A 24,493-nucleotide genomic window follows, 5' to 3' on the forward strand; every position below is an offset into this window, starting at 1 on the left:
ATTTGAACTGTGCAACCTGAACATTGTGTTTTTCTATCCCAGCTCTTCCAGTCTCCTCCCATCCCTAGAGTATATTTTGGACCAAGTCAACTGATGTGTCTTTTTTAAGTACTATTTCCATAATTTGCTTTTGTTCTTCTATCATTCAAAAGTTGTAGAAGACATGAAAGTGAATTTCTTTTAACTATTTCATTTTTTATTTCACAAGAAGGTAAAATATAGATCTGTGCCCACCAATTATACTTTGAAAATAAATAAGTTTTAGATACATTTCTTCAAAACAAGGCATTTGTGGGTATGTACAGCAATACGCTAAAAGTATCACATAACCATGTAGGAAAAATTCATAACTAAATAATGCCTTCAAAGGCATTTCTGAAGTTGGAACGGCATCAGGAATCTGCTTATTTACGTAGGGAGCTGTGGAGATTGCAGCATGTTGGTACTGCCAACAGATAGGATGATTAGTGCTAAAAACAATATCATCATTTAGATAAGCCTTCTCTTTCTGATAGTTGCTAATGAACTCGATTTGACCTTAAATACTCTCTGCTTGGGAACTATGGTTATAATTCCTAAAAAAGCTCATTCAGCCTGCAAAGGCTGAAGGAGAATAGGATTTTATTGATAAAATTGGTCCCTATATCAAGGATTTTAAGTTCCTTGTTTTACGTCTTAAGTCCCTTATATCTTCAGATTCTTTGTTTCTTAGGTTAGCAAAGTGTGCACTGATGAGCTATGCATTCACTAACCACAACAACAAAATCAGGCTCACATAGTTTATGCTAAGTGAAACGGTTTGCATGCTGTGTTAATTACATTTTGTTCAGCTGATAGGCAGATGCCTTTGTTGTCAGAAAGACATGCAGGTGATGGTAGTGCCACACAGACAGACCAGGTTTTCACCAGTCTGCATCCCCCATTGCAGAACTTTTGCCAGCAACTCCCACAGGGAGATGCCTCCCTCACTGTAAGGAGACTTTGTGGTTCCTCACAAGTGGAACAGTCTGATTAGGAAGGACTGAAACAGTTGACAACATGCTAACACATGGGAAAAGCAAGATTTTTTTTTGCAGGAACCATTTTCTGTGTTTTCTCAGAATAAAAGCTGATTTTTAAAGTATGCTCTGAAACATGCTTCTTGGGTAGAATTTTCCCCTTTCCTTTGCAGGGACCCATCAGCTGCCAGTGTAAGTGCTGTGAAAAGGCTTGCAAAGATTTAATGAGGGACTCTTCAACTTCCTAATTAAAAACCACAATAAGCTTTTCAGGTCTTTATTTCCCTAATATAACAGGTTGTAGCAGTAATAGTTTGTTCAGTCAAGCCTAGCTAAAGGAAAATGCTTAGGACGTTTCCAAGGAGAGAAATAAACAAAATGGAAATGAATAGGGAACTTGGAACTTTTAAGTGTATGTAATTAAGAAAAAATACATCCTTCAGATAATTCTGGAAACTATTAGGAGATATTCATAATTCATAACCAGTTGTTTGGTTTTCTTTCAAGCAAGGGGGCAGTTTTACATCAAACACTGACTAGCTTTTCCATTAACTTAAATAAACAAACCAGTATGCTTCAAGTTAAGTGAACATCTTTTCTTTTTTTTCTTTCATTTTTAATAACTGGGTGAATTAGAAATAAGAACAAGACATTTACTTTCAAATAGGAAATTATTTTGCATGCTATTTCTTCATGTTAAAAATACTTTGGAACACTCACAAAAACAATGTTAAGCTGAATTTATGGAAACGTTCCATATCAGTTTTGAAGATGATATGCCAGATGTCGGGGAGAACTCTTTCATCTGCAATAATGGAATAGTTTAATCCACCCTTGTTGTTTTTGAGCATAGTCCAAGTGTATTGGTCATCATGGGTGGGTGATCCTCACTTAGGCAGGCATGAACCAAAAAGCACAAGTTGTTAGACCTCTAGTATAAAGTCACAAGAAAGCAACAGCAGGAAATACTCTACTGAAAGTAAAAATAAGCTATTGCAATGTAAATCAAAAAGTTTACCATTATGACAACTCACATTTTGAAGCACTCCGAGACTTGCAGATCTATTGCACTGAATTATTGGATTGTAACTTGAAAGCAAGTGTGGCTGAATGTATGGCCCCAGCAGAAATAAAGCCGAATTGTAAATTAATGTAAATCAATCAAGAATATGTTATCTTTTTCTTTTTGATGAGCAGGAGGACTAATGGTTAATGCTGTGGTCTTCTGTTGGGAATAAAAATACTCTTTCCTTTGAGTAACTTTAAACACAAAGACATATATTAACATCCCTGTTATTGTTGAAGAAACATTGGATAGAAAACACTATTGTTAAATGTCTTTTGCAAAAAGTTCTTGTGGCCTTGTATCAGACTAACATTGTTGTCATATTAGCCATGCCACTTTTCTTTGTAATAATCATTTTAATTACTGTATTACTTGAACAGTGTTTTACGTGTCACATTCATTTAACTCACCATGGTTGTGATTCGCTAACAAAGTTTACCTTCTCATCAGAACACATTCCTATGAGCTATGTTGAACCATGGCATGTACTGGTGGGGGCCTGGAAAAGTACAGAGCACGACATAGAGAAAGCTGTGATAGAGCATTAGTTTTTTTAACTTGCTGTACCATTTCCAGCATGGACAGCTACTGTGCAGAAGGCATAGGAGCAGAATATGCGTTTAGGCACTGATTTGGGTTAAGCTTCTTTACCCGACTGTAACAACTTAGGTTAAGATACAGGATAGAGAAAGCAGGTTCAGTATAGCATCCCCATCTTCAAAGTCATAAGCAGTCTCAGAATTAAGAACCATTTACCTTTTGCAGTGTCATTTACAGACTGCATGGCATACACTAGAGAGGAAGGTAGCATCACAGATGGAAGCAAAGTGGAGGAGAAAGGAAATAAACAATCAGTTCAAAGCTTCATTTATTTTTTTTTCCTTTTCATGTGCCTGCTACTCCCAAACATGTGGGAGATGTTCTAGTGCTGAAAGCTATGGCTTACTCCTTTATTTAGCTATTCTATGTGATAAGTTAATTCACTTTGGACATACCAAAGACAATACATAACTGTGATAAAGTACTGCAGTCCAGTCTTGATTATTACAGCTTGATCCTTTGTTAAGTCTGTTGAGTAAATAGAGAAAGGATGCTTTTCCTGTATCTTCATATTCATGAAGTCACTGTGGTTGGGGAACTTTCCCAAATTCATGGTAGTTGCTAACATTTTTGCAGCCCAAATACAGAAGTCATGCAAGGAACTATTCAGTTTCTCTGCATTCAACATTTTTTGGTGCATTTTCGACATTAATACTTTGTATTACTTCTATTTTGTTGTGCCATGATGTCCAGGAACACCAAAAGACAAATCTACAAGGAACTTTCTTTGCTATACTTTCAAATTTGAGAAAGAAAACATTTCAGTACACCAAAAGAAATCGTGGCATTTTTCATGAAAATCTCATTAATTTAAACATTCTACCTCACATATTTGCTTAAGTGTAGGTCTTGGCTCTTACATATATTTTTCCTGTGCAAACAAGTATTTGTGCAGGTTACCTTCGCTCAACTGTGAAAACTTGTTACCAGGGCAATCAGTCCAATGTACTTAACATGAAAGGGCCAAAGGAAAATTTAAAAGGGAAAAAGTAAAAAACAGCAATAAAGAAGGAGTTTATGGGCTGCTACAGAGCTGTACAGAATTATAGACACTACCTCATGACACTACTGGATAGTGACTGCACTGTTAGAGTGCAGGTCTGTATATTAACAGGTTTTGCCACTCCAAAAGTGAGAAATCTCTCCAAATATTTAGTGTATTGGTACCTACTGACCTGACGTTATGTAACAGATTTTCTGCTGGTATTTACCACCGCAAAGCGCAGCCTCCCAGCACCAATGAGTTAAAAGTTGTCTGGGCATCCAGCCCAGATGAATAACATCCCAAATGTTGAAGGAAGTAGCAAGGGAAATAGAAAAGCCTTTGACAGAAATTGTTGATAGCTCGCTAAGGCTGGGGAGGGAACCAGGGAATTTGGAGGTTGCTAATGTTGTTCCTATGTGTAAGAAAGGATCAGGGAGGATCCAGGAAACGACATAGCAGTGAGCTTGGCTTCAGTTGCAAGGACAATATAAGAAACACAAATAAGGGACAGAATACTTAATTGGGTAAAATAAAGTAAGGCCATACTCATGGAAGAACTGTAGTGGTCTAATTCCTTCAAGTATTTTACTTCAGTTGGTTATTTCTGAAAAGTAGCAATAAAAAATGTCTTACAGACAGAAGGAGAGCTAAGGAAGTGGACAGAAAGCAAAAGCTTTTTCGAAATTCTGAAGTTAAGTGAATGCTCCACAATACCTGCAGTACTGTCCAGATGACTGTATGTCTGGGATCAGACTTACTGGTGCCATTGCTTATGTGGGAGGCAGTGTTTTCAGTGCAGATGAATCTACTAGAAAAATAGACCAAGTCATTTTCTGGTCTCACTCATACTGAGAACTCTAAAAATTTAAACTGATTAACTAAAATATTTATCGTTTACATTCAAAACAAATGGAGAACAGCTTTGCTGGAGTCAATGACAAGTGCAACACTGACATCAGTGGAATCATTCCAGGTTTAGATTTGTACAAACCATTCAGAAGCTTGTCCATTGGTGCTTCTTAGTGGGGGTAGAATTAAGAATTTGAATCCCTTAAGGTCATTTTAAGAGCCTTCATTTTGATTTGGTGGAATATTCTGATTACAAGACTACTACAGACGAGAATAGAGAAAGCAAACGAAAAACATTTTGTGAGTTGTTTGAACAGATGAACATATACACAAAGAGTGCATGAAGATGCCATAGAAAACTGCAGTATGTTAAGAGCCAGCAAGCAGCATGAAGCTGAGCACTTTGGTCAAAGGATTAAGACATACTTGAGTTAGTTAAGAATACAGTTCTTCAGCCCTGAGCATAACATACAGGTATGAGCTAGAGAAAAAGATGTTTAAGAGGAAGGACAGATGGGAATTGCTTTTTTTTCTACAAAAGCTTGAAGGACTGGTGAAATACATCTTATGAATTTATGTACTTCACATAACGATATGAAGAAAATTACAGAGATTAATCTGTTGCATAAGTGAGCAAGGAGCATGAGTCAGGGGGTTTGGGAAAAATGAGTCACAGCATGAAGGGAACAGAGCCAGGTTTGTAGCTCAGAAAGAGAGTCTAGGAAAGAATTTTATGGATGTAGATAAGAGCCTAACAGAATGGACTGTAGTAGAGAAATAGAAAAACTAAGTAGCTCTAAAACAGGGGACCATATACTAGATTTAGAGAAAGCTATAGCTAAAAAGCAGGTTAGGCAAGATTTTTATACACAACTAGTGGTTGAAATATAGAGCAGGCTGCCAAAGTCAGCAATGGAAGGACATAATTGTGTAAATCACTTCAAGAGGGAGCACGGGTACATTTTTGGAAAATGAGGGAATCACTGGGTATAGCTATTAGTGAGGCTTGTGGAATTATAACTATGAAATGCAAGTTGATTTATATTTTTAAGGAATACAGGAGCAAACTCTGCTGCCCTCCATGGTTCTCACATTATTTCTGTAGCACCCTGCAAATTTCAAACAGTAGCCTGTGCAAATCAGAGCATTACCTTAACCTATAGATAGTTATCAATCAGAAAGTCTTCTAAAATCAACTTTTTGGAATACCCCTGATTGCCGCAAAAGGTGGTATTTATATTAGGATGAGTCATGGGAACTGATGGCCTTTTTTACCATAGTACAGTTGAGGACTTCCATAAACATTACTTTAATGGAAAGACCAGTGTCCTTAATTGTAATGTTCCTCCCTCCCTTCTCTATTGACTCTGACTCTTTACATCAATTTAAGGTTTTTATGGAGCAGTAATCATTGGAACTTGATAGAGGACCATACCACCTAACCCATTTTGGGAATGATAAGGTTCCACCAAGCACAAGCCTGCAGGAAAACAGAATATGAGATTCATGTAACTAAACACTGTGTTGTGATGCTTAATGGATCCAAATTCAGACTGTTCAGAGAACCTGAATCCTGTATTTGGCAGTCCCAGAAGTACTTGACTTTGAAACTGAATTCTTTCAAGGTACTATTCTAGATGTAACACCTATAAATAACATGTGTAAATTACTCAATCCAATCACATCATAAGTTTTGTTAAATCTTTATAACTATTTAAAGTACATTAAAACCCATAATAATGGTTTTTTTGAGAGGACTATTGAAAGACTACATAATTATCTGAGTTCAGTTATTACCATGATCAAGGCACTGAAGCTAACCCAGCTCCATTTTCAAGTAAGATCAATCTACCAAAGGATTGTTAGAGGCACTCGAGGCTATCAAAGGAAATTTTCCAACTACGCAGGCTGTAACTGTCCAGAGAATAACTGTCCGAGGATAAAAATCTGAGCAGCATCTTCGATTGGACTCAGAGATACAGTGAGTTTAAGAATTAACCTGTATTTCACAGGTTGCATGCATCAGTAATCAAATACCATTTGTGTTGTTTCATTACTCAGTAAAAATTTACAGCTTTTGTTTATCTGTAGCGAACAGCACAACCTTTTAAAATGTTAGCTGAGATTAGAAAATACAAATGAAAAAGAAAGGGTAATTTTAAAATATAAGAAAATTTTCACTGCTGGTTCCCAATGTAATTTAAGTTGCCTACCTGGGTGAGTGAATGTTTGTTTTTAAAATCTAGAAATGAAATTTAAACCGTGCTTAAGTTAGAAGCTTCAGCTGTGGCATCAGTTGCTGAAACACTTACAGAAAACTTTATAATGATGACACTAAATTTGGAAAAGAGGTTGCAGAGGAAAGATGCTCAAGAACAAGCTTGTAAAAGCCCATTATTTTCTTTCTAGATCTGTTTCTTACACTGCACTCATCACTGTGGTATCTTGAGCGCTTTCCAGTAGTACATTAAGCAACATGACAAACATCTGTCACATGTTTGTTCTCTCACCCTCTCCCCAGAGAGAAAAGTGTGTGCAGGGGAGTGTCTTGTTTTAATATTTTTAATTATTATAAATACACATGCACATAACACACGTTATTAAACATTTGTGCAGGCAAATTTGTCTTGCTCATAGGATTAAAGCTGGTGAGCTCTGTGATGTTCCTATAGGAGTTTCTATCACACCCTTACCCCAGCTTGCTATGCCTTCACAGATGCCATATCAAACTGGTCATGGGTGTCTGCAGAAGGCAGAAACCAAAACTGTGGATTCCCAATGCTCTCATTTACTGTTCACACTTAAGTCCAGGGATTTGGTCAAGAAAGATCAAATTGAATGAGATGGTAGGGTTTAAGGATTTGTATAACCGCCGTCTCATCCCAGTATTACTGCATTTGATACAGACTAAAAGCAGGAATTGATGCAGCTTCCAGATGATGCAGCTTCCAGATGATGCAGCTGTCACAGAATCAGAGGGCACTGTACAAGTTCTGATGAAGAAGCTAGGAATCTAATGCATTGGAAAAGTCTGATTTAAACTGGAAAATATAGTTCTTGGAATAACAGAATAGAGACCTGCGAGTTCTTGATTTGCATACGGAGGGGAAATAACTGTGAGAACAATCTGGAAGCTTCAGATCAGTCAGACCCTAAACAATTGCACATAAACAGTCTGCCCATTCAGGAACCATGAATACATAAGTAGGGATCTCAGATCAATATTGGCACCACTAGTGCAAGTTTATGCTATTTCATATGGGGAGAGAAGCATGTGCATGTTTATTGGTAGGTAGCTACCTCTGCCATCTCAGAGAAAAATGGAACTGGTCTGCCTCGTCCCAAGGAGACCTCCACCTTCTATTTTGGTTCCTTCCTATGATTTCCGCTCCTCTGTTGCTCCAATAACTCTCAGGACAGTTAGAAAAAAAGACTGTTCTTCTAATGTAGGATGACTCAGGTCACTTTGAGTGCCAAGAAGCTGAAAACTTCTCTTTGGGCCTTACTCACCAAAGGCATAGATGCAGAGATGTGTGCAGCAACATCACATTGCAAAATCTACCAGTGCTTCCTTCTGTACTCCACAAGGGCTGGACTGCTTCTGGTACCACACCAGTACAATTCACATTCGACACCGCTTTCAGCACTGAAATTTTCCACTCACTTCCTCACTTGTATATCATCACAACAGTAGACATATCTGTAGTTATTCCAGTAATAAGAGATTTCAGAACTGATTGTTCCAGCACTGAAGCGTTTCTAGCTGCCTGTTGTTCTTCTCCCACAATATATTCCTTGAAGCACTTAAACATGATCTTCAGGCCATCAGCCTTCCTCGTAACATTCAGCAAAACCAGCAAAATAGCAAAAAGTACCATGATGATGTAGAGCAACAACACTGATAAAGCTCTTCTAAAGTCCACCAAGAATACACCACATACCAATATGCATTTTCGTGGCATGTAGAAGACAGGACGTAGTTACAACTAGTGTGCAACCCAGTTCAGGATCCTACCTTGAGTAAGAAGTTTAGGAGAGCTCTAAAGGAGTCCTTGAAACAAGTCTCAAGAAAAGATTGCTCTTATAAACACAGATCTTTTCAGCCATAACATCGAATCCTCCAACAGTGTCCAAACGGGGAGGCAACTAGCAGTCAAACGGTACTTTTTGCATAATTGTTTTTCTTTAAAACTGAACTTACGATTGGAAAAATGAAAGACCTTGAGTGCGTAAGTCAGTCTAGTTTAGCGAATAGAAATTAAGCTAAAAAGAAATCAAGCCATGGATACAAATGGCAACATAAAGACTTGTAATGCATTTTAACTAATCCAGCTTAAAAGGTAAGTCATGTTAAGTTTACTCATATATGAAGTTCCTAAAGTTCAAATAAACTCTTTGTTCCAGTACACTCTGCAACAAAAAGGATTTGAGCTGTAAGAGTATTATATCTCTTTTAGTTTCAACATTTGTAATGAAAGGAGCAGTACATGCAAAGCCCAGTGAAGTCTCTGCAAAAGGCACTGAACTCCACCATGCTTTGGCTCAAGCATTTAATGATGTGTCAAGTTGGTATGAGACAGCCAGCAGTAGTCCCTGAAAGTCTTTACACCTGAGAATGTGCTTTTCAGCTGTCAGTACAGAACAATGCAGTCAGCAAGTCCTGCATCAACACAGCAGCTTTAGGGCTAATATTATGCAGAAATGCAAAGAGCAGACTAACATAAAGGTACTTTATTTTTCCTGTCAGATAAAGAGAAGATATATGTAAAATATTTGAACATTTGGGGAACGGACAAACACTGAGAATTAATTCAAACTGTTGATGGTTTATTTTTTATTGAATCTTGTGGTCAAAGTTGTTTTCATTTGCTATGAGAAAGAATCCATCATTTTTTCCAATGCACCACCCAGAATCTGCCACTGGTGATGTTCTAACGTCCCCAGTGCCTATACAAATAGAGAGGTCAGCTGAGATTTGTAAACTAGAGATCATAAGTTTTAAGGAATTTGTTTATTCAGCCTAGAGTCTCCAAATTGTGTACAATGCCAAAATTAAAAAGTCCTTTCACTGTACTGTATCAGGTTACAATAAAAAGCTCTCCAGCATTTCAGATGTTCAGATGAGAAAATGAATTGTAATTCCATTTTAAGTAACCCATTTGTCAGCACATGTATTTTAATTATAATTAAGTACCTCCAGCAGTTATAATGAATAGGCAAAATCAAATGTTATTTTTATACTTGTATAGGCCTGCATTTAGTGTGAACTAAAAGCTACCTAAATTACACTGAAAAGTATTGGTCTAGTATTTGCATTTATAGCTGTGCTGTTCAAATACACGCATATGTAAACTGTTTCCAAAGACTTTAACAGATTGACTGAATTAGGGGAATTTTCATGGGAATGACAAGAGGCAGATCTCTTCCTGATGAGAAGGCCACCACATACCAAGTTCCAAGTCCCTGTCCAAAGTACAGAGCACGGGAACCATGCAAAAGAGATTACCGGAGCCTTTTTAGTATTAGCAAAACATATTTCTAACTCATCTCATTCTTGAGAAAGGCCTGAACTACATTTGCTAAAGTTTTCTGGAGTAATTCAGCATGCAACAAACACCCAGCATGGGGAAGAGATGTGGAAATCAAATTATTAAAATATGATAAAAATATGATAAACTTGCAAGGAGTTTACAGAATGTTTTATAGTGATAACTACAAAATATTAATGGCATTTGACAAATAAAAGTATCTGTTTGCTTAAAATAACCATATCTGAGAATATTTCCAAATGCAGTATATGAGAATTAAAAGCTATTAGAAATCTGGTAATGTTTTGTGTCCTGCAAATGGAATGAGTGTTGAGATTACATCTTTGGATTATATTGAACTTTATTGCCTTCATTTATAGGTAGCTTGAAAATGCATAAAGCATTTCAACTGAATTTTAAATAAGCTTCATGACTAATACTGCATTTGCTTTCTTTTCTAAAGACATAGATGAATGCGCAACTGGAACCCATAATTGTAGAGCTGACCAAGTATGTGTCAATTTAAGAGGGTCTTTTAGCTGCCAGTGTCCTCCGGGCTATCAGAAACGAGGAGACCAGTGCGTTGGTAAGTGTTGCTCTAGACTAAATTATTTTCTTTCATTATCTACAGTTGCAAACTTTATATTGATTATAAAGTGTAGAGATGTGTGTACTGTAAAATAGCTGTGTAACATTGAAATGCTATGGAATAATCACTTTATCACAATAATTTGTTACTAAAACATGGGTCTAGAAACTATTTTTAGTATGATTGACTTCACATGTTTAATTGTCCTAATAGTTACCATTGTGTTTATTGTATATATTGGGGTGTTGCCTAATGTCCCAGATACAGTCGTAAGTGTACTATGGTGGCAAACTAAAGCGTGTCTTTCCACTGACCTCAGCAAGACTTGACTCCAAATCCGTAGGACAAAGCTCTACCTTCACACAAACCTAATCCCTGCTCTGCACAGCCCCCTTCCACAGTCTGTTTCAGTACTCAGTTTTATGATCATAAATGAAAGAGATGGAAACTCTGAATGCAGGTATATGCAACTTATAAACCACTATGCTTTAATCTTTGTGCCAAAATAAACTATCAGCACCCTTGGGACCTATACAAGTATAGCATTAAATTAAATCCAAGTGCAGTGAAAACACTGCGTTTTACCTATTCCATCCTCATTTGGGGACATCATGCAAAAGCGCCAACTGCTCTGTTCCTACAGTCCTCCTTCAGCCTTTATTTAACACCTCTTTAACTATGATTTCAATGGATGAATTGCTTTTATAGGCACTCCAGCCTTAAGCCTTAGGTTTGACAGACATAATAAAACCAGCTATGAAATAAGAGAATCAAATATATACATCATGAGGTGGTATAAAGAGGTGGTCTTGAATAAGACACCTGACTAGTTTTATGCAGCCTAGGAGAAGAGTGTTGGGCTTGTGAGGGGGGGGGGGTTGTCCACAGCAGAACAGAAACACCAGAATTTCAGGTTTACCTGTTTTTTCTTTCTTTTTTCTTTCTTTTTCTTTACTTTTTGTAAAGTGTTTAAGAACTTTTTTATTTTTAATCTCTTTCAAAAAGACTTCTCCTCCCATGGCAGGAGGGATGGAACTGGAGGATCTTGTAAGTTCCCTTCCAACCCAAACCATTCTGTGATTCCACAAAAAAAAGCCTTTCAAAGGCTATAGGTAGTCACTGCCTAACATGAGCTGCAGGAAGGAAACCAGGGACATTTCAGTGCACATCTAAACTAACTTACATTTCTGGGCATGACTCTTTCTTTAGGCTTCTGAGCCAAGGGCTATAGAAATCAGCCCACAAATTCTTATCTCTTTCCCAAAAGATGGGGATGAGGTCCTGAATGGATAAATGGACATAAACACACATGTACACGATTTTTCTCCGTTCTCTGTGCAAGATTAGGATGAGTAGTTTGGAATGTAGATAAGAGGAATAGTTTTGATAGGTCATTGATTTATTTTTTTTTTATATATCTGGGTTTTATCCAGATTTTTGAGAGCAGGTGAAGTATATTACAGCTATGCAATAGCACTTTCAATGTCAAGACCTGTGGTACTACCTGAAAATCTTACAGGATGCATATTAAGCACTCAAAAGAAAAGCATCATAATGATACACCCTGATATCTACATATAAATACTTTTATGCGTCTAAATCTATACATGAAGATGTCTGGAAAGTGAAAATTCCCTTCTCCTATTTAGGTCAAAACCAAGAAAAACACCTGTGTTACATATTACACACTGACCTAAATTATAAGTACTTCCCTACACTTAGTACTGTCAGCATTTCAGAATAAAGCCTTTCTTTGGGGATTTTATAACAGCTTAGCCAGAAAATGTTCTTGGGGCCAGATCTTGATAGAGGTTCTCCATATGGGAGGAAATGTTTCTCAAATTTGAAAGAAATTTTTCCAGACTATTTTGGCTTCCAGATACAGGGGGGGAAAGGACTCATTGCTAACGATTGATTGATTTTAATCTAAATTCATTCTTCATTTCCATCATTTTTAAGTTGTTTTTTAAAATTTGTTTATTCACATATTGCAAAATTAATCTTTTCTGAATCACAGAATTACAGATAGAATGAATTGGTTTCCAGCATTACTTCAAACAGAAGAATTGATTAGATAATGCTTAGCCCTTAGATCTGCATGTAGCCAGTGTGCCTAATCCCACAAGTAAAACTGCCACTGAATTAGAGTGAGATCCTGGAAGCATTTGTGTGCCTAAATGTAGCACCTAAGCAGCAAAGCATTGCTCATATGCCTGTATTGTATAATCAGATTTTTAAACAGCAGTTTGTAAGGGCTTAGTCCTGTAAAAGTGAAGGATGGAAGAGATCTGCAGTGCCTTCTAATTTATTCCATTTCTATGTCTGAATTTCTCTCTGCAACAGGAGTTACAGCAACAATTGCTACTGTACAGATAGCCAGGAATTTTCCAGTGTAAGCTTTTTCATTCAGAACCATCCAAAATACTCCACTGCTAGGTTTAGCCCCAAACAGTGACTGTAAATTTGACAAAGAAAGGGTTAAGTTCTGAAGATTATTTTTTCACTTGATATTAAAACAAACACTTTCCTCATTATAAAAAAAAATAAAAATGTCTTGGCCTCTTTTTAAACACATCTATGGTGGAAACAGCTGGAGGTAGGAAACTCAAGATCTGGCATGGATATGGGAAGTGCCTTTCTTTGTTCCAGTGAAAACTGGTCTTATTTGTCTGAGCATTGAGCCTTTGAAATCTCACATTGTGTACATGTACAGAACATGGTGTGGATTTATTCACCAGGCTCAAGCAGGCCACAGTTAAAGACGGCTGCTGCACATACATGCACAATCAGCATTGTGGCATAATACAAAAGTGTTTTCCAGACAAAAACAGAGGCGGTATCTCTTCCAGAATGCAAGGAAACCTTGTAAAATGCAGAGAGATAAAAGAATGAGCTGTTGCTTATTTTGTAGGGCTCGCAGGTGAAAACCCTGCTCCAATGCACACTAGGAATGCTGCAACTTGGAAAGGCAGGCTGCTCCACTTCAAAACCAGAGCTAATCTGCAAACAGAGTCTGTGGAAAGTTAATGCTGCTCGAGATAGCACCACCTTCAGCCAGTCTGATCACCTTCCTTGGCACCAGTGAGCGCAGCCAAAAGGTGCTAGTGCTGCTGTATGGAAGGGTATGCAGGACAGGCAGGGAAGGGAACAGGAGTGATGGCAGCTCCTTGCAGGAGAGCAAGCCAGTTTCTGGGGGAACCCTACAGAAGCACAATCAGCTGTTTACTTTTCATGCCCATTAATCTTCTTTGTCGTTTCCCTGTACTTGCACAGAAAATTTGGGTTCTTCCTAAACCACTTGAAAAAAAAATTAGTATATGCTAAGTGTTCTGTGTGCAAATTTTTGGAAAGGCAAGAGCTGCAAGCCGCATTTGCTGTGTTGGTCAGCATTACATCTGATCATGAGTAATCTTGCTTGTAAAGCAGAACATTTGGGGTTTTACCTATAGAAAATAAGACTAAGCAGTACTGTGGACCTAAATAAAATTAAGCTGGAGTGTTTATTGATCTAGTAGTTGGAAGACAATCAGCATAAAATGGGTTTTTACAGAAGTTAAAGTAAAATAGTATTCCCATTGGTACCCACAGAAGCAGTACCTAGCTCACATAAGTTTTTTTTCTGCTTTTAATCAAGTGCAATTAACTTTGCAGTTTCTTCGGATACAAAACAGCAACAGTGAGCTGCCATGATTCCATTTGAACTAATTTCTCTTTTTGATAACTCAGACATCGATGAATGTACCCTGCTCCCGTATTGCCACCATCGATGTGTGAACATTCCTGGTTCCTATTATTGCCAATGCAACGCCGGTTTCCAGTTAGCATCCAACAACCACACCTGTGTAGGTAAGAACTACTCTGTGTAGTACTTACACATGAGCTCACTAAGTATAGAGACAAATATTGACATATGACTTGCCACAGTTGAAATTTAAGAATCTTCATCCCATCTTAAAGGAAATAAATACCAACCAGTAACACATACCGGTTGCTGTATTGAGAGGCTCTCCTGCAAGTGATCCGAAAAGTATGGGAAGGCTAGAGAGTAAACTTGAGCCTCGTTGAAAACCTGTTATTTTGTTGGTGTAGTAGGTTGCTGAGGAGCATCTAGTTTGGCAACTAGGATGCCCCTGGAGTTTTATATTCATTATTTTATCTTAGATATAATTATTCTTTCAGTTCTGGTGGATCGCTTTGCAGTATCATTGGCTTTCATTATATTATTCCCAGTTTATACAATACAAAGGCTGGAACTGGAAACCAAAGGAACCAGTGCTATACCTCTGCACTTAAGCGTGATTATCCTTAGCACATGATAAATTTAGTGATGAAAGAAAATATCTATGAATGTCACATTTGACTAAATAGAAGATAATGTTAAAAATGAAAGCAAGGGTCACTAAAGAAAGTGACCCTTTAGAAGTGATTCTCCCTTTAGAAGTAAAAAACACTAAGGGAAGCCTTGGAGTAATACTTTAAGACTGCTGTTAAGTTTTAAATTGTAAGTTCTGTTCCAGGAGAATTAGATAGACTAATAATAAAAAGGTAACTGTCTGCTGAAGTGCAGAGAGAATGGCCATTAAAAAAAATAAGATTGGTGATGGATGTGGTCAGAAGTTCATTATGGCTATAATTATGGCTATAATTATATTTATTTATATGTAATGTATTTAAAATGTACATATTTTTAGATATATAAGTCAATATGGGTTTCCCAGCTTCTACCATTACTTTGAAGCATTGCCATGGATAACCAAGTACCCCAGCACACATAGCACTCTGATTTGCTGGCCTCCCAGCCCAACAAGATAAACTACCACCAGGAAAGGCAAAGTAAATCTTAAGAAGAAAATTTGTAAATGGATGGTTGCTGCATCAAGACAGACTGTCATATCTGCAACAGTCATCTGGCAGAAGTGATACTTGACAGCTGTACAGATTACATTTGTGTTACAACTTTTGCATATATTGAAAGTGCGTCAATATTTCTTGGAAGGAAAACAAACAAAATTATGGCTTTGGCTAGCTTCTTTATTCCTTCTGGTAGCACTGTCGTGTACATTATTTGCTCCGTTGCCAGAAAGTAACTAAAAGGAAGAAGAAAAAACTTGGTCATCGGGTTTCCCCTATTACCATTCATTTTCATGACTAAGAGGCTCATCATGTAGAATATTAACACCCTCCTCATTGCTTTACTTTTTGTGAATGCCTAATATTCATCATCTCTGTCAGGTTTTATTTGCATCTATAAATGACTGAGTGTTACTGACATTTATAAACATTTGTAAATGCCAGGAACTCAAGATTTTTTTCAAATGCATCTCTACTAATGTTTATATTTGATAAACACACATATGAATGGAAAACACACAGGGGAGGACTACAAGGGAAAATAGACTAAAACCCACAGAGTGAATGGCAGAGAAGCAGCAGTTAGTCAACAGCCTGTGAAAAATGAATGTTATAGATTGCAAAAGTGATTACAGTTATATAAACTTACCGTTAAAAATTGCTTCTCTTCTCATACCGTAGTGTTCTCACATATTTTCTTATGAGGGGCACATTATGGAAAAAATCTAGCATAGAATCATACCTTCCCCCAATATGGTCTAAGCCTTAGGGCATTGCAAAACTCCACTGCCCTCAAAGGCTTATGTTATAATTGTAATGGAATTTAAAAGAATGAATTTTAAGAGTAATAAATAGCTCATATAAATCTTAAGCACTGCATGCTGAGAGGTCTTATCAGTATGTGTTCCTTATATCAATTATTTATAGAGACTTGGCATTTCATACCTGAAAAAAAGACACTGGAATGTGGAGTTTAACAGCCACACTAAACATTTTTGGAAGAATTCATCGCACATTAGAATAACTCTCATTCCTGGAAAAATGCTCTTTTTTCTACATGGAATGCAAGGCATAGATCTGACATTTTTCCAGTGGCTGCAGGTCTATATTGATACAGTCAACTGAACTTCTGAGAAGCAATAGACCCAGACTAAGGACTAATCCACTTAATCAGCCTAATTACCAGCTACGCAAAATAAAGATCTGTATCTTTTCCTTTCAGACATAAACGAATGCGATGCCAATAACCCATGTGCACAACAGTGTTACAATATACTGGGTTCTTTCATTTGTCAGTGTAATCCAGGATTTGAGTTAAGCAGTGACAGAATCAACTGTGAAGGTAAGCAGTTTTTTTTTTCTTGGAAGAGCTATTTTTTTTTCCTTTTAGTTATTTTCCCATAAGTCTTTCTGTGAATTAAGGGATAAAATCCAAGGGAAGCCAAACTATGGGTGCAGTTTGTAGCCAAAACCCTCAAGACATTTTTTTTTTATGTTGCAAATGTGGTTGCTAATTCACACTTTAGTAGCTGCATTCAGGTATGTGTAGATATGGGTATCTCTTTAATAGTAAGTGCAAAACAGGACAGATATTACTACATTTCAGATTGCAGCTGGGAAGATTAAGGCTTCTGAATACTTATTTCACAAACTCACTTGATTTGTGTGTGGTCTAATGCTGATGACCATTAAATGAATCAGAAAGGAATGCAAACCAAAAACAAGTGCAATTTTTTGTGCTGTTAGGCTCCTCTGAAAGTAAAACCTCAATTTTTTTTATTTTAAGGAAGCCACAATTGTGCTTTTGAGGTGCTTTCAAGACTGTGTATACAAACAGCGTGTCTCCTGATGATTATACAATCAACACTTTATTTCCTCTGCCAGAGCCTCCACAGGGGTCCTCTAATCTCCTTTTGGACACATGATGATCTCACCCTTAAGGCCCATATCCTTTCTACCAGTCTTTGAGCCAAAGAAGTCTTTTTGGTTTACCACTGCCCTCCTAAACAAGCCAGCAGAGCTATTACAGATGCTCCCTCTCCAAACTTCTTAAGCTAATCCTACTCACAAGTGAACAGAACAGGGAGCAACAAGTACGCAGCCTTCAAGGACATCCCTGACATAAAATCAAGAAGCAGCTCAAGCTTCAGAAGTTGTAGGAGGAAGCTATGCTGTTTTCCAGCCATACCCTACTTTTGGTAGGCTTAATTTTCTTAATCTCTAGGAAAGGATTTATGGCTACACAATGATAAAACAAGCAAAAGAGAATGTTATACAGTGAATATTACACAAAGACCGAAAAAAAAAGAGGTCTTCTCCTCTTTCCCAAAGAGCTGCTCCATCAGGGTAGGGAACAAAACAAAGGCAATATTTTTGCCTTACTAACTAATCTCACATCTGTGTTTTTTTGTGAAAGTAATCACATTTTGGAATACTAAAAGTATAAATTCTTCCAAGGGTTATTTTCCCAAACCTTTCCTGAAGTCTAATTTAGCTTTTTCTTCTTCAAATCAAAAATTCTCATTTTGGAAGATTAGTGCTAAAACACAAGTAGAACTTGCCTTTCTGTTTGCAGCTGTGAGCCACTAAACAGTACATTTCAGTCTTTTGATAACATTCTTTAGACAGAATTCTTTCTTTTTTTCCTATTAGCACCAGCATTTAGTCATTATGTTTAGTTCTGTAACAAGGTAGATGTTAAAAAACAACAACTTTAAGCTCTTTTGCCCTCTCCAGACACTGATGAATGCAGAACCTCAAGTTATATGTGTCAATATCAGTGTGTCAATGAACCAGGAAAATTTTCATGTGTCTGCCCTGAAGGATACCAGGTAGTCGGAGGCAGAACATGTCACGGTGAGTACCCTTATCTCAGGAGTCTCAATACTGCATTATTAACACCACCATTTTGTGCGAGATTGAGAACAGCTGCTATCTAAATGTTTATATCTCATGACAGGATTACCATTATGTTAACAAAAGATGTATTGATAAAGCATCTGATAATTAATTTCATGTCTTAAATTAATTCATATTAGAATCCTTCAGCTCAAACTCTTAAGTACTTAAGATGCCTAGGATAAAATTTCTGTTTCTGTAGGCCTCGAGTAAGACTCTCCTTGGATGTCTAGGTAGCAAGTCTAAGTTTTAGAGATCAATATCTCTGAAAAAAACAGGCCATTTTTCACAGGCACTAAATATGGATTTATATCCTGTTTCATTTGATAGAGGTTCCTAAAGCCAGCAACAGTAGAAACGAGCAATATATTTCTTATGATAACAGAAAAAAATGCAAGACTTCAGCAGCTTAGATAAATTGTGGTTAGAAGATAAATGTTCTGGTCAGATGCCACCTAATGCCAGAGTTTTAAAGTTTGTGATTTTCTTCACTTATGCTAAATGCCTCTGCATCTTATTTTCAGAATACTGCAGAACAATATATTAAGTGCAAAATCCATTGCTTGTGTAATCCAGGACTGAACTTAACAGTCATTATTTTTAGAAATAAATTGGTGTGCTAATTATAGGCAGAAGGGATGAAGAAATAACTAATTTTTAATTATATTTTTTATAAAATTCAGATTAATTCTTTCTCCTTCTTAAGAACAGCAGCTGATACTGAACATTGTGGGGTAGTTCATTTGACCATCAAAAAATCTGTTTGTGCCTTCCAAGAGATTATATTTGAATAAAATCTTTCTGTGACTCTATTAATATCAGGAGACCATACAGGCAGGCAGTAGCAGGGTTCTGGGACTGACAGGATAATAGAGTGTTAATACAGCTTAATTCTGACATTCCCCACCTCCAGCCAAGTTTATTTTTCCAGGTGAAAAAGAAAGCTCTGCTTGCACAGTAAATGACTTTTCAATATTCCTTTTGAAGCTTATTTAGTTAAAATGTAGCCATCAATTAAGCATTTTAGTTAGACCATGAAACTCAGGCAATTAAAAATGAGAACCTGCGAAAAGCAGGAAATCACAGTTCTTCCTTTATTCTTTTTTCTTCTGTCTACAAGACAACTTCTGCTATAAAGTCACTCTTTGCTAATTAGAAACTTCACAGTGTTTCTGCAGTTGCATTATGTATGATTAATGTGTATCTTTAGCGAACGAAAAAAAAATTTCAGACTTTATTAACACTCAATAAACAAATTTATTCCATTTCTGAATAGAGAAATCCATTATCAGCAGGCACCAGAAAAGCAGGTAAAGAATACAGAAACCTCTTGGGTTTCAACAGAAAAGCAGGAGGCTTTGTTGTTTCGAAGACATTGTGTTTGTTTTTGTAGCAAACACATTTCCATCTGCTTTGACATAGTCCCTTTTCCTTCCTCCTAGATATAAATGAGTGTGAGACTACTAATGAATGCAGAGAGGATGAAATTTGCTGGAATTACCACGGAGGGTTTCGTTGTTACCCAAGAAATCCTTGTCAAGAGCCCTACGTCCTTACATCGGAGAAGTAAGAGAAAAATCAGGGATTTTTAGAATCTTCCTCAAAGGGCAACATGACCAAATATAACAGAAAGCGAGTACCATTTGTCTGCAAGTATCAAAGTTGTGTCTACTTCTATTTTTCAGTCGCTGTGTCTGCCCTGTATCAAATGCCATTTGCCGAGAGCTGCCTTACTCTGTGGTGTACAAATACATGAGCATCCGTTCAGACAGAACAGTGCCTTCTGATATCTTCCAGATTCAGGCAACCACTATTTACCCCAATACTATTAACACATTCCGGATCAAGTCTGGAAACGAGAACGGAGAATTTTACCTAAGAGTGAGTATTGGTGGGAGTCGGACCCTGCATGGGGTATAAAATTACTGGTGCTACCACGGTGTTGTAGGGCCTTGCCATTTTGACAAACACCTCAAATGTTCCCCTAAGAGTATCGCTGTATCCCAAAGCTTATCAAATATTTAATAATTTCTTGTTAAATGTGCCTTGTTTCCAGATTTAAAAGCCTTGTACTTTTCTACCTGAAAACTCTAACCTGAGAATCAAACTGTTTATTTTAAATAAATACAAGACTAGAAGGGATCATGAATATTTGCTAGTTCTGGGACTCCCATGTCAAAGTCACATGAGATACCTCTATGGTTTTCGTTCTCTGTACCAAAACCCCATAGATATGTATTTGGGAGAGGAAAAGATTCCTTCTGCAATTACGTTTGTTAATTTTCTCATTTTCACAAAAAAGTAAAGAAATCACGAATAGCTTGGGATGGGGTGCTGATTTCTAGAGTGCAAAGTCCAGGCCAGCTCTCAAAAAAGGGGTTTATGTTGAGATGTACTTAAACCTTTGTTTTCCCACAGTGCTGCAAGTATTTCAGAAAACCACAAAAGTTCAAGTGACTTACAACAGCAGCATTTCCTGTTGGTATCATGCGTTCTAGTAGATACACATGAATGAAAGAGCCTATAACATCTGCTCTTAAGATTTTTTTGGAAGAAATTTGATTTTCTTGGATGCTTGCAATATTTACAAATTCCTGGGAAATCCTTTTTGCTTCATATGTGACCTTACACTCAGTAAAACAGAATCAGCACAAAAAAACCCTTAACACAGAAATTTATTAATTGAAAGGTCTTCAGTTTTGTTTATTTTTCTTCAAATGTGAAGATTAGGGGGGGTTGACAGTACACCCAAGTGTACTAAGATATGTTATTGCCTGTTTACACCATGTTTCCCAAGATGGGAACAAGGAACTACTCATCCATGCCTGTCCTGTTCTGGTATAACCTACAATCCAGTGCTTTTCTCTGGATTTATTACACATCAAAAATCCATACCTACCTCCAAAATACAAACTGTTATTTGCTTAAAAGAACAAGATCACATCTGGTTTACTTTGGGATAGACCCCTATTTAGCCTTCAGATTGATTTTCTTGAGACTAACAATTCCAGTCTTCTGTTGCCACCCAAGAAGGAATTGCCAGCCTTAAATGAGGAAGCATGTGTTTGTTCCTGCTAAAGGACAAGGGCTTACTTAGAAGTTATCCCTGTTGTTTCAGTAAAACTCTGAGCTGGGTCTCAGATACAGGGCATGGATTGGATTTATCAGTATGCCCTACTCGCTTGACATGATGAGAAAATAACTGTCATAGGTGAAGGGAGAGATGGAGTTTGCCTTTTTATTATCACCTCTAAATTACAAAGCTGTTTAACAAACTAGCAGCATGCCACAGACAAGGCCCGTCAATGTTCCCCAGTAGCATGAGCCCGGACTGGGAGAAGAGCCTTAGAGTGGTACAAGGAGATGGCAATAGGCACACTAGTTGCAAAAATCCACAGCATTTACGAGGGGAGCTCAACTTCTTCTGGAGTACGAGTCATGAGGTAGACTTAAGAGTTTCCCTCCACTGAACAAACTATATCACTGCTAAACACATTAGGTCTCTTGTTGTACTTACTGTCCATATATTTTAAAAGCTGATAGATAGGGATAAAAACAAAGATCATCCTGGGATAGATTACCACTTTTCAATTCCTTTAGGCAAGTTAGGATAACCAGGAACAGATTTTGCAGCACAGTTTATTCCTCTCAGCCTTAGTCAGGTAAAGTTCTCCCTGCAGCAAAGCCAGGTGCGAGATTGGTCATGGCCATTTAAAAATGTTAGAAGAATACTAGCATTTTGTATCTCTGTGCTGAGACAGAGCATTTTTACAGTGTAGTAACACACAAGCGCTCTCTTGACACAACAAGGGAATCGTTTTAGATTTGACTGAATTAAACTTTTTGTTGTTGTTCTTTCAGCAAACCAGCACTGTAAGTGCAATGCTTGTACTGGTGAAATCACTAACGGGACCAAGAGAACACATTGTGGATCTGGAGATGATAACAGTCAACAGTTTGAACTATCGTACAAGCTCCGTGTTGAGATTAACAATAATAGTGGGACCTTATGCATTTTAGTGGTTTTCAGTAACCCTTCACTGGCACTTAAAGCAGCCAAAGAATATTATCTTAAAGAAAGCACTTACTATTTTATTTATAGATTTTGCTCTTTTTTTTTTTAAGATTTGTTTAGTAACTTGATATCTTTAATCCACACATTACACCTGTAATTCAAAATTAGTAGATGTGTTCCATAGTATAACATGGGCATTGTCACTTTCTGTATAAAGATCTAAATCTTTTTTATTACCTTTCTTGGACTAGATGCATACTACACTTTTGTATGAGAACTGTATGTTCATACTATTCCTGTAAAACTTCACACACCCTTCCTAGCCAAATAGGCAATTAAAAGGAGATCTTCTGTGTTGTTTTTATTTTAAATTTTAATGCAGCTACACTGACAATCTCAAAAAGAAAAAAATTATATAGTATGAATGATACACAGTAATGGTTATCTGATAAGCTAAAGTATATTTCTTTTTAACTACTTTGTAACAAAAGATAACAGTCAATAAAAATCTATTTCTGTAGACATTTATGTGCTGTCAGTTGGTTTTTCTAATCAGGGTTGGAGGTGAAGTCACATTGTGAGAAGTGTTTTGCATTGGGTTTTTATATGCAGATCGTGTTAGCTGTACCATGGAATAACATTCTGTTCTCTCCAAGAAAAATAGGCCATAGGAAGAAAAATTCTTCACCAACGAAAGAAACTCCAAATGGAAAAATTAGTAACCAAGCTGGGCACATATGTCAATGCTTTCTCCTGAGAACAATGTTGGTAGTTCCTGGTTAGAGGGATACAACATTTTCAGACAGAACTTAACATGCTATGTTTCCAGAAATATTATGTTGCATACTGAGTGCATTTGCTTATTAAATTGTATCATATTTTCAGGCACTCAATCCTATTCCAGCTCTTCTAACTCAGATGTGTCATGTACAGTGTTCATAAAATTTATTTCTAATTCAAGAACTAATCACATCTTTTGTAATAAGTAAAATCTTATTTCTTGTTTAAAATGTAGTCATTAATCCTTTGATGTACAAAGTTTTTAATAAAGATCTCTTACTATAGCGTACTTACTCTTTTTGAGATAGTTTATTAGCCACATTAGAGGGCCGAATCATCAGCTACTGTGGAAGTCAAAGCCCCACTGAGTTCTGCAGAGTCAGAATGACACAAATCTCAGTCTATACAGTATTACCTCATGGAAAACTAAAACTATGATTCCTTTGTAGAGGGACAAAGATATCACCTACTAAGTTCTAGGTTTATAGACACAGAAAAAAAAAGGAAAAATCTACCAACATACACACATTGCTAGTTAGTTTCTTGTTTACAGGAAGGAGCCTGTTTACTTAAAATACATTTTCTATATAAAATATTTGTGAATAGTGCACAAATTATACACAAAAAGTCCTCTTTGGGTGCAGACATATAGATCCATACTGAGTGGTCAATCACGCTCAGTAACTGCTTTCAGGGAATGTGCCCAAAGAGACAGAATGAGCATGGCTGGAGAACCTGGTATCCACAAATCCTGCATGGCAATACAGCAAAAATTCACTCCAGGATATAATTTAGAACAGGCAACAACTGCTCTGCCTTAGGGTGACACGTCCCCCGTGCTCAAATTGCAGAGCAGGACCTCATTATCCAATGATCATTCCTTCTGGCTGTCATTTGTGGCTTTAAGCAAACACTTTGTCTGCCAAAAGGGTAGGAGTACATGGTTGTGGCACAGGCCAAAAAATAACGCTGGTGCTGGGTTGTGTTTTCTTTGCCTAGGGCCCCAGAGCTGTGGAGTGAGACCCCAGGTAGCCTTTATCCCCCTCTGCAGAGAGGAGCTCACCAATACAAACCTAGTTGCTTTGAGGAGGGATTCAAGTAGCATATTCCATTGTGAAAACCCTCTAATATACAGTTTGGCTTGTAGGAAGCTCCTTCCTCTCTCCAGAGGGATTCCTTCCCATTCATCATCACTACAAATCCTCCTGGTTTGAAAGGCAATTCCTCACCCCACACAAGTACTGAGCAAAATGCCTCTGACCTCCTCCTCCCTGCAATTCTTGTGGCAAGCAGTACACACGCCTCCATACTTCGTTTGTCAGCGACAAACTACT

The 24,493-nt window shown here is 37.3% G+C and overlaps 1 protein-coding gene across 1 annotated transcript in view; it reads left to right on the plus strand.

Moving 5' to 3' along the window:
• The window catches only part of EFEMP1 (EGF containing fibulin extracellular matrix protein 1), a 49,184-nt gene extending 25,741 nt beyond the window's left edge, over positions 1-23,443 (plus strand). The window contains exons 5-11 of the mRNA XM_069850225.1: positions 10,490-10,612; positions 14,342-14,461; positions 16,689-16,808; positions 18,203-18,322; positions 19,807-19,930; positions 20,050-20,245; positions 22,226-23,443. Coding sequence (XP_069706326.1) covers positions 10,490-10,612; positions 14,342-14,461; positions 16,689-16,808; positions 18,203-18,322; positions 19,807-19,930; positions 20,050-20,245; positions 22,226-22,384 — 962 coding nt within the window. The 3' untranslated portion in view covers positions 22,385-23,443. The remainder of the gene's footprint in view (positions 1-10,489; positions 10,613-14,341; positions 14,462-16,688; positions 16,809-18,202; positions 18,323-19,806; positions 19,931-20,049; positions 20,246-22,225) is intronic.
• Positions 23,444-24,493: the final 1,050 nt, after the last annotated feature.

Source organism: Phaenicophaeus curvirostris, chromosome 2, assembly GCF_032191515.1.
Source record: "Phaenicophaeus curvirostris isolate KB17595 chromosome 2, BPBGC_Pcur_1.0, whole genome shotgun sequence".
Lineage (NCBI taxonomy): Eukaryota > Metazoa > Chordata > Aves > Cuculiformes > Cuculidae > Phaenicophaeus > Phaenicophaeus curvirostris.